The following is a 10,904-nucleotide window of genomic DNA, read 5'->3' as shown; positions in this document are numbered from 1 at the left end:
AAGGACCTCTGTCCGAAACGTCCTGTTTCTCTGGAAACCCTTGTGTATTTCAGTACAATTTTGAATACCTGCATCTCTTACTACTGAACACGTCAGTTACTCACTTGAGTTACTATAAAGCATGAAATATATGCTTGTTCATTAGGGATCTGGACCCATACATTTGTAAAGCTGCATTGTGAAAACGCGTTTTGGAAAACTAATTTGACGTGTAAATATGCGTTATGTTTATGTACTGAAATATTGTCCTCAAGCGTAGTCCAAACCACGTGCAATCACATCCTTGATGGAAAAATCACTTGATGGAAAAAATCAGACTAATGCAATGCTTGGCTTGCAATGCCCGCGTGCCCACAGACGCTGCAATAACTACAAACCACTGGTTTGGGAATAGCCTGCTGTAAAGCATTTGTTTGCGGATGTTTGCGGATGCCCGGTCTTTATAGTGTTCATCGACTGGAGTGCATCACGGCTTGCAGTCCGGCTATTTCATTGCCCATTAGACTTATATAATCTAAAAGTCAGAATCGCACTAGATACCTCTAGATGAGAAACACAGTCACGAATGTCCCGTGTCAGTCGGATACGCAGTTGGGGAATTTGGCATGTTATTAGCATGTGGCATGTGAATTATTCAACAATGGTTAACCTGTTGAAGAGAACTGTTCTAATTATCATATTTTGGATGAGAGCTCTTTGAAGCACAGAAGAGGAAACAATATGAGAACGAGAAGTGGCGCGTGGCGCACTTTCTATTTACAATGAGATGACATAGATCTATTGTTCATTATAAGAGCTTCAGATGCAGTCTCAGTCCTCTGAAAGTCAAAAGATAGCTTGGACTACCAAGATGCGAGGAGTACATTGAAGTTCTTTTTTACCAAATATTAACTGAAACATTAATGTTGCTTTCATGAAACTTTGACTAAATTCTTATACAGTTCATAAAACGTTGACAACTGAGTGGAATTTTAAGCTATGAAACACATTTAATCTATTCATACTTTATGCAAGAATTTCTTCTGCTTCCCTTTCAGATATAAAGCCATTGTGAAGCCCATGGATATGCCAACATCCCATGCCACTGCCAAGGTCTCTGTGAGAGCCTGTGCCATCTGGATCTTGTCCATGGTCCTGGCTGTGCCTGAGGCCATTTTTTCAGACCTGCATACCTTCCAAATCACACAAACCAATGAAAGCTTCAGGACGTGCGCTCCATATCCGCTTGAAGGGGACCTGCACCCCAAAATCCACTCCATGGCCTCCTTCTTGATTTTCTATGTCATCCCCCTCCTCATCATCTCTGTCTACTACTTCTTCATCGCCAGGAGTCTGACTCAGAGTGTAATGAACATGTCTGTGGAGGGGAATGTGCCAGTTAGACAGGTGAGATGCCCACATTCATCCAGTTACACAGGTGAGATGCCCACATTCATCCACTTAGACAGGTGAGATGCCTCACATTCACCCAGTTAGACAGGTAAGATACCTTTCATTCACCCACTTAGACAGGTGAGATGCCTCACTGTTACCCAGTTAGACAGGTGAGATGCCTCACATTCACCCACTTAGACAGGTGAGATGCCTCACTGTTACCCAGTTGGACAGGTGAGATACCTTTCATTCACCCACTTAGACAGGTGAGATGCCTCACTGTTACCCAGTTGGACAGGTGAGATACCTTTCATTCACCCACTTAGACAGGTGAGATGCCTCACTGTTACCCAGTTGGACAGGTGAGATACCTTTCATTCACCCAGTTAGACAAGTGAGATGCCTCACATTCACCCAGTTAGACAGGTGAGATGCCTTAAATTTACCCAGTTGGACAGGTGAGATGCCTCACTGTTACCCAGTTGGACAGGTGAGATGCTTTAAACTCACCCAGGTATTACGTGAAATGTCCTGCAACTGTAACCTTTTTTTCAGGGAGATTTCTGACTTGTCTTAAGGGAGATTTCTGTCTGGTGTTCAGGGAGACTTCTGACTATATAAAGCTTACACACTGAACACTGATATTTGATCAGTTCATACATAAACTAGTAGTTGATTGTCATAAAAAATGCTATATCAAATGCTGACATAATACATGCTGAAAGATGAATATTGTAATAGAAATACATTTCAATAATATCACAGATTTTAACATTGAATGATGGCAGTAAATGTGATATGTCAGGCAATGTGGTAATATATTTGTGTCGCTAGAATAAACTAGCTAAGCAAGATAATGAAGACAATTCACTGAAAAGAGGCAACATTTAAATCAAAATCAAAATCAAATCAAACTTTTATTTATATAGCGCTTTTTACAACAGAAACAGCTTTACAAATGTCCAAGTCCAAGCCCCCAGTGAGCAAGCCAAGGGCGACAGTGGCAAGGAAAAACTCCGTAGAGCATGAGGAAGAAACCTTGAGAGGAACCAAGACTAAAGGGGGGGCGGGGGCATTCTCCGCTGGCTAACAACAGACACCACAATAATAACAATTTTAAGAGAAAAATTAATAAAAAATGAAAAAAATAAGCAATTAATGCCTAGTCCAACTTTCTAGAGGTCATAATCTTGTCCCGATGGTGTGCACGTGTCCGAGACCCATCCCGCAAGAGAACGTCCATTAAGGGTAACAGAGAGTAGTTGGCTGTGGTGGAGGTGTGGTGGGCTACAGCAGGAGATATGAGGGGGTGGACGCTTACGTCCGTCTCATTGAAAGATTTCTATTTCCTATCCACATATTTAACAATAACACAGCACTGCAATAGAGACCTCACCATAAATCAAAAGCACAATAACAATGTCTGCACTAAGACAAGTTCTATTTATTTTTGCATAATAAACTTATGGTTAAAGTTCAAAATAGGCTTAGTTTCTGTGTCTAAATGCATGCACGAGCTTAAGGCATTCTCAAATGCTGGAGTTTGGGAATCATCTGACTTAATATCTAGTGTTATATCTGACATGTCATTTTGAGGAATGCAGCCCGGGAGATGACATGTCATTTCAAAACTATGCCAAAAAGATTCATTTTAAAAAATCATTTCTCTACAACCTACTATCAGTAGTCTAGACAAGCAAATATACACCTGCAATGCACCTAGTATATGCTGTAGAGTCTCGACACCCATGCTGAATTTAATGAGAAGAGATCAGGGGCTTACTAAGAGTTGTTTTGGAAACCAACCTTTCCCCCTCCACCTCAGATGGAGTCGAGGAAGCGCCTGGCTAAGACGGTGCTGGTGTTAACGGGCCTTTTCGCCCTCTGCTGGCTTCCCAGTCATGCCATCTACCTGTACCGCTCCTTCCATTACTCCCAGGTGGACACCTCCACGATCCACTTCACGGCGAGCGTTGCCGCTCGCATCCTGGCCTTCACCAACTCCTGCGTCAACCCGTTCGCTCTCTACATGCTGAGCAAGAGCTTTCAGAAGCAGTTCGACAAGCAGCTGTGTTGCTGTTACCCTCATTGCTCACTGCGTGCACAAAGCACGGTGCGGAGTAACACGCGCGGGAGCTCGCTCAAGAGCACGCACGATCACACGCTTGCCAGCTTCTCCCCCACCAGCGGCGACCACATCTGCCTCGAGGGATGCGTGTGAGTGGGCTATTTTTCAGAAGGGCCCCCATCTCTCTTTGTTTCTCCCTCTCTCTCTCGCTCCCTCTCTCTCCCTCTCTCTTTCTCCCTCTCTCCCTCTCTCTTTCTCCCTCTCTCCCTCTCTCTCTCTCCCTCTCTCCCTGTCTCTTTCTCCAAATGTCAAATGTCTTAACAAATAAAATGTTCGAATGTAAAGTGAAAAGAATAATGTCTTCAAGAGATTCTTTTATGTTGCTACATTTTTTTTTATTATGTGCTTTGCCCTTTAAATTGGCCAGATCTACATCAAGCAAGCTGGCATGGTTTTCAGCTGCTTTTTGTTATTCTGTTCTGTTCCACTGTAATTTTGCATATCTGTGCTCATAACTAGTAATGTGATTCGGAGACAAATATTAGTGGATCATGTGAGAACTGCAAGTGTTTTGCACCACTTAACCCTTTGTCATGTCCAGTATAGTGCTTATAAACTGTGTAATGCTCATGTCATTAATTGCTGTCATCAGTTACTATCATCAGTATTAGATACTGCAGTACCTGTAATGTGTATAATGTATATTTTGGAATATGTTGTTGAAGTATCTGTGTACCAAGATATTATATTAATGAAAAAACAGAAGCCTGTTTATTTGTCCATGCAATCTTATGTTGTAAATTCTATTTATGTGATAGAGGACTGAGGAAACCTAGATTATATTATAGGAATAAGGACAGTTGTGTGCTTTGACAGTACAGCTGTTGCTAAACATGTTCAAAACAGCTGTGATCAGCACCTTTTCCCTTCCCTTCATGAATACATACTTTAGTTCATTTAATTCCATTTGCACCTGTGACAGGACATATTTATTTGTGTATTCTTCGGGGTACAAGTGGGAAACTCTGTTAACATTTAAGCATTTATGATCTCCAGGAAGGGGACAGGGTGCTATGGCTGTTCTGTAGGAGGTATGGGGGTATGGCTGTTCTGTAGGGGGTATGGGGGTATGGCTGTTCTGTAGGGGGTATGGGGGTATGGCTGTTCTGTAGGGGGTATGGGGGTATGGCTGTTCTGTAGGGGGTATGGGGGTATGGCTGTTCTGTAGGGGGTATGGGGGTATGGCTGTTCTGTAGGAGGTATGGGGGTATGGCTGTTCTGTAGGGGGTATGGGGGTATGGCTGTTCTGTAGGGGGTATGGGGTATGGCTGTTCTGTAGGGGGTATGGGGGTATGGCTGTTCTGTAGGAGGTATGGGGGTATGGCTGTTCTGTAGGGGGTATGGGGGTATGGCTGTTCTGTAGGGGGTATGGGGGTATGGCTGTTCTGTAGGGGGTATGGGGGTATGGCTGTTCTGTAGGGGGCATGGGGGTATGGCTGTTCTGTAGGAGGTATGGGGGTATGGCTGTTCTGTAGGGGGTATGGGGGTATGGCTGTTCTGTAGGGGGTATGGGGGTATGGCTGTTCTGTAGGGGGTATGGGGGTATGGCTGTTCTGTAGGGGGTATGGGGGTATGGCTGTTCTGTAGGAGGTATGGGGGTATGGCTGTTCTGTAGGGGGTATGGGGGTATGGCTGTTCTGTAGGGGGTATGGGGGTATGGCTGTTCTGTAGGGGGTATGGGGTATGGCTGTTCTGTAGGGGGTATGGGGGTATGGCTGTTCTGTAGGGGGTATGGGGGTATGGCTGTTCTGTAGGGTATGGGGGTATGGCTGTTCTGTAGGGGGTATGGGGGTATGGCTGTTCTGTAGGGGGTATGGGGGTATGGCTGTTCTGTAGGGGGTATGGGGGTATGGCTGTTCTGTAGGAGGTATGGGGGTATGGCTGTTCTGTAGGGGGTATGGGGGTATGGCTGTTCTGTAGGGGGTATGGGGGTATGGCTGTTCTGTAGGGGGCAGGGTGAGATGGCTGTTCTGTAAAGAGCAGAGTGGTGTGGTCCAGTAGAAGCAGGGCGGTATGGCTAACACAGTAAGCCACAAAAAAAAAAAAAAAATTGCTGTTCTTTGTGGAACTCTGTTTTTTTATGTGTATAAATCTTTGGTGTCTACGTAATTGTGAATAAAACTGTGAGTTTGAAGCTTCACCTTTGACCTTTCACCTTTTATTGTTTAATATGTATAAGTCAAACTGTGTGCTTACGTGTGTGGTATGTATGTATACAGTCATGTTGTTTATTGCTAGATCATCTGGTCTTTTGTGCACATAATTTGACATAACTGCATTAAACTAATTAGCCTGTGCTTCTTTACGTATATGCAACATTAAAATGAAACAGAATAACTCATAACTGAGGCACTGCCTAACTCCAGTTAATTAATCAAACTAATGAAATATCAATTTTCTTATACAACATAAGGGTGGTTTCAAACCTCTCAAAAATATAAAGTATGAAGCTTACAGTCTATTGCAAACTATCAATCTATAATAATTTAGAACAGAATATGAATGAGCAAAATAAATCAAGTTTTTGTAGAACCAGAACACTAGTTCCTGATTCATACAAATAAACAATACCCCTTGTCAGACCCACAGTTATTAATGCTTTTTATTTCATCATTCATGGACTACTGTAATTCTCTTTACCTGGGAATCAGTCCGTTGTCTCTTCTGTAGCTGGTTTAGAAAGTGATTGCTTTTAGCAGGGACCAGGAAAAGAAAGATCTCACCTCCACTGGCCTCCCTTCACTGGCTACCTGTAAACTACACAATTGATTTTAAGATTTCACTGGTTGTTTTCAAAGCACTGAATGGTATTTCTCCAGCCCACACCTCCGATCCCCTCACCAATATTCATCTTCATGGGCAGTCCGTTGTTGCTGGCTCTTCCATGTTCTTGACTAAAATCTAAAGGTGACAGAGCATTTTCAGGTGCTTCCCCCAAACTGAAGAGGTTGATATCTTTTTGTCATCCACAGCGGATAATATAAAAACAGAAAAACATTTGCCCAGGTCTTTGAGTCCTCCTGACAGGTTTTACACCATCTGCTGCAGGTCCAGGTGAATTCTTATTCAGGTTTTCTTCCCATTACACTGGTTTTACTCATTATTTGATTGTTTTACTATTTTTGCTATTAATGTTTTACTAATTAACTTGTTATTCATCTAATTTGCGGCAAATGCTTAAACCATACATCACTTTGGTTGGCTCTTGTAGTCTTTAAATGTGCTTTCAAAACAATAAACATACAAACTTACAACAGTAAGGGAGAGGAGCACAACTTTTAAGACTCCAGCTGGCAGTCCTGAGGCTGGAAAAAGGTCTGAGCAAGTAACCTCCTCTTCTCTCCAAATTTAGTATCAGTCAGTTCTCAGTGTGGATGAGTCTGTGTCCCATTCATATGACAAATTCACACATCTTGGAGAGGCACACTTTTTCTGTTCGGTATAAACACACCGTGCCATCTGTGAAACCTATATCCATTGCACTAACACAGGTGAATATCAAATGTCTCGACATGCAGTCCTACGTGTGCTGGCAGTTTAGGCTAAAGGAAGGACTGTGGGTTCTGGAAAGTGTCGGATTTTGTGTTAATTCTACTGCCGCTGTCAGTTCTTCTTGGTCTTCTATGAAGCAAACTGACAAGTGTTACTCATTTGTCTTTTCACATCAAGCGCTGGCGGCCTGTGTTACGTCCTGGTTATGGAGTCCTTTTCTTTTCCGACATTTGAAGCTTCTTCTGAAGTGTGATTTTGATGATTTAGCACCTTTCAAGACTGGAAAAATAAATAACCAAATTTATATATATATATGTTTGTGTGTGTGTGTGCTTGGTTCTCACTTAGTTGCATGAAATGAAATGCATGAAATGTCTTTGTATCCCGAGTCTATGTAAATGGGGTCCTGTGTTTATAGGCTGAGTGTGTTTATATGGAAATGGATCGAGTTGTTTATGCTATAGTGTTGTATTGGAATATGTGTGCGCCACTGTCATGGCCTGTGGAAGAAGCCCAGCCTCAGGCTCTAAGTTCCAACTCCAAATTAGGGGTATGAGAGGGAGTCATTTTCCATCTGTGACCTGTGACCTGGTTGTAGTTTCATTCTGCAGGATACCCCAGTGCAGTGCTCCTGCTTTAGGGGCTGGGCTTTGTCTTATGTTTTTTAAATTTCTTGGTTTAAGATTAAGCCGCTGTGAGCACCGCCCTTGGTTCTAAGGCATCTCTGTCTGCCATAAAAGTCTGACCTTGAGGACATTAAAGCCGGAGCTGTTCAACTGGCCTGTCAGCCGAGTTCCCTTTACAGGGCCGAGGGCCTCTTCATGCACTCAGAGCCAGCTATAACAACCCCTCACTTTCACAGGAGGGGTTATTCCAGACTGACATGCAATCTCACTAGAGCTACAGTATAATGAATTCTTAGAGGCACTAGATATAATATTGCTAATCTTGATAAAGTTGGTAAACAGATTCTCTTAGTGGTTTATCATAAGACCTGGATCTTCTAAAAATGAAATACATGGTATTTGTGCACCCAACCTATTAAATGTTTTTAATTAGTGAAGGAATTCATATGTATTTATTTAATTTTGTAATTGTTTTTTATTTAGTTTTATATTATGTTTGTACTTCTGTAATTTTTCTGAATGTCTGAATGTGCAGCTCTTCTGTGCCATGGTGACAGGCTCTGCAGGCGCCGAGGTCTGGAGGTGATAGCTCCCAGGCCTCATTTGCCTCCTCACTCTCTATCCCCATCTCCTCCTCCTCCCCCTCCTCATCCACCCCCTCACTCTCTATCCCCCTCCCCATCCCAACTCCTCCTCATCCAACTCCTCACTCTCTATCCCCCTACCCACCTCCTCATCCACCTCCTCACTCTCTACCCCCTCCTCATCCACCCCTCACTCTCTATCCTCCTCCCCACCTCCTCATTTACCCCCTCACTCTCTATCCCCCTCGCCACCTCTTCATCCACCCCTCACTCTCTATCCCCCTCCCCACCTCCTCATTCACCCCCTCACTCTCTATCCCCCTCCCTCCTCCTCATTCGCCTCCTCACTCTCTATCTCCATCTCCTCCTCCTCCTCCTCCTCCTCCTCCTCCTCATCCACCCCCTCACTCTCTATCCCCCTCCTCATCCCAACTCCTCCTCATCCACCCCCTCACTCTATATCCCCCTCCCCACCTCCTCCTCATTCACCCCTCACTCTCTATCCCCCTCCCTCCTCTTCGTTCACCTCCTCACTCTCTATCCCCCTCCCTCCTCCTCATTCACCTCCTCACTCTCTATCCCCCTCCCTCCTCCTCATCCACCTCCTCACTCTCTATCCCCCTCTCCACCTCCTCATTCACCCCCTCACTCTCTATCCCCCTCCCTCCTCCTCATTCACCTCCTCACTCTCTATCTCCATCTCCTCCTCCTCCTCCTCCTCCTCCTCATCCACCCCCTCACTCTCTATCCCCCTCCTCATCCCAACTCCTCCTCATCCACCCCTCACTCTATATCCCCCTCCCCACCTCCTCCTCATTCACCCCTCACTCTCTATCCCCCTCCCTCCTCTTCGTTCACCTCCTCACTCTCTATCCCCCTCCCTCCTCCTCATTCACCTCCTCACTCTCTATCCCCCTCCCTCCTCCTCATTTACCTCCTCACTCTCTATCTCCATCTCCTCCTCCTCCTCCCCCTCCTCATCCACCCCCTCTCTCTATCCCCCTCCTCATCCCAACTCCTCCTCATCCACCCCCTCACTCTATATCCCCCTCCCCACCTCCTCCTCCTCCTCATTCACCCCTCATTCTCTATCCCCCTCCCTCCTCCTCATTCACCTCCTCACTCTCTATCCCCCTCCCTCCTCCTCATTCACCTCCTCACTCTCTATCCCCCTCCCTCCTCATTCACCTCCTCACTCTCTATCCCCCTCCCCACCTCCTTATACATGCCTTCACTCTCTATTCCCTCCATCTCTTTAGAAATTGGATCACATTTCTGTGTTATTGAACTCACTGTCTGATGTTAGACTAGTGACCTTTTCGACTGAGAAAAAATGTAATTTATCTTCACACGCAAATAAATATAGAGACTCTGAGGATCAATAAATGCCCCTGACTCTTTTTTACCAGATTTTTACAACATATGGTAAAGATTTCACTCATGCAGAGGAATACAGGGATAACATTGTTCTTCTGCCCAACCCCACTTTGAGGGAATATCATCATTTTGAACAATAATGTATTCTTTCAAATGTGCCAAGTACATATCTGTGATTGTGTACAGGAAGTCAGAGTATACAACAAAGCAGGTTTTCATGTTTTTCTCCTGTGATTTGGATCTGTTTTGGTTCTGAACTGAGCAGTGTCTCCCTGACTTTCTACATGTTCAATGGGCAATGAATTTACTGTAACTACCTCCTTGCCCTCATCACGGCATCATGGTACTGCGATCAAAGCAACTGAAAAATCCCAGCATAAACAATAAACACAGTATTGCACAATACCCTGTCTTTCTATCAGCACAGCATAGGCTGCTGCCACAGACACCTCACCTCTCACTGAAATGAAATACATCCTCATGATATAAATAGTTGCAATGTCTGTTTTTAAGTCTGTACTTTGAAATACCCACATAGTTTCAGCATAATGAACCTTCAACAAGACATCTTAAGAATCTACATCAGAAAGACAATAATTTGACAATTTATTTTGAACTCAAGAAATATTCCGATTAGTGCTTTATCACTTCTGACGTGTAAAGAGGTCATGTGTATACTTAGGGCTTGGATTTAGGGGATAAATCTATCTCTCTTCAGTAGATTTGCTTTCTTGTTCATCAGAGATCACTGTACTACATACAGACTCCCACTACCACCTCCTGTTGCAGTATGGAGAGTAGAGATCCCATGTTATGATCCCACTGTGAGATCCTTTCAGGGTGAACGAATTACTCACCAGAATTACTTGGAATTCAGTCTCCAAGAATTATTTGGCATGCAAATGGAAGAATATCCACCACTTCTTCAAGGTCCAAGAGATATTTAGCATTTCTCACCTTAACTGTTCAGTTACCATGCTGAGTGTGACATGTTGAAGCATGTGCAAGCAGCAAGTGGAGAAAAGGAGGCTTTTTATTATGGAGCAAATGAAACACAAACCTCTTGCCAAGCATAAAAACAGTCTAAGACTTTGCAGGTCTCGCAAGACAGTGGTCAGGGACCATCAGGGCGAAGCGCTGGACTCGCGGATCTGCAGGGATTAAATAGGTGAAGGGGGAGGACAGGTGTGTGCAATGATCAATAAATGCGTGATTGTGAGTATGAAGTGAAAGAAGCTGGGATGGGTGAGTGGGGTTTGGCTAGGTGCCAGCCTGGCCTGATACTGAGGTTAGAAACTGTGTACAGTTTAAGGTGGAGAGAGT

The 10,904-nt window shown here is 44.2% G+C and overlaps 1 protein-coding gene across 1 annotated transcript in view; it reads left to right on the top strand.

Annotated features, from left to right (window-relative positions):
* Positions 1-4,535, top strand: part of grpr (gastrin-releasing peptide receptor) — a 5,261-nt gene extending 726 nt beyond the window's left edge. The window contains exons 2-3 of the mRNA XM_027011423.3: positions 1,038-1,386; positions 3,200-4,535. Coding sequence (XP_026867224.1) covers positions 1,038-1,386; positions 3,200-3,595 — 745 coding nt within the window. The 3' untranslated portion in view covers positions 3,596-4,535. The remainder of the gene's footprint in view (positions 1-1,037; positions 1,387-3,199) is intronic.
* Positions 4,536-10,904: the final 6,369 nt, after the last annotated feature.

This window comes from Electrophorus electricus, chromosome 23 (assembly GCF_041902795.1).
Source record: "Electrophorus electricus isolate QZ-2024a chromosome 23, ASM4190279v1, whole genome shotgun sequence".
In the NCBI taxonomy this organism is placed as follows: domain Eukaryota; kingdom Metazoa; phylum Chordata; class Actinopteri; order Gymnotiformes; family Gymnotidae; genus Electrophorus; species Electrophorus electricus.
The sequence above is the reverse complement of the archived record's forward strand: the minus strand, read 5'-3'. Positions and strand labels throughout refer to the sequence as shown.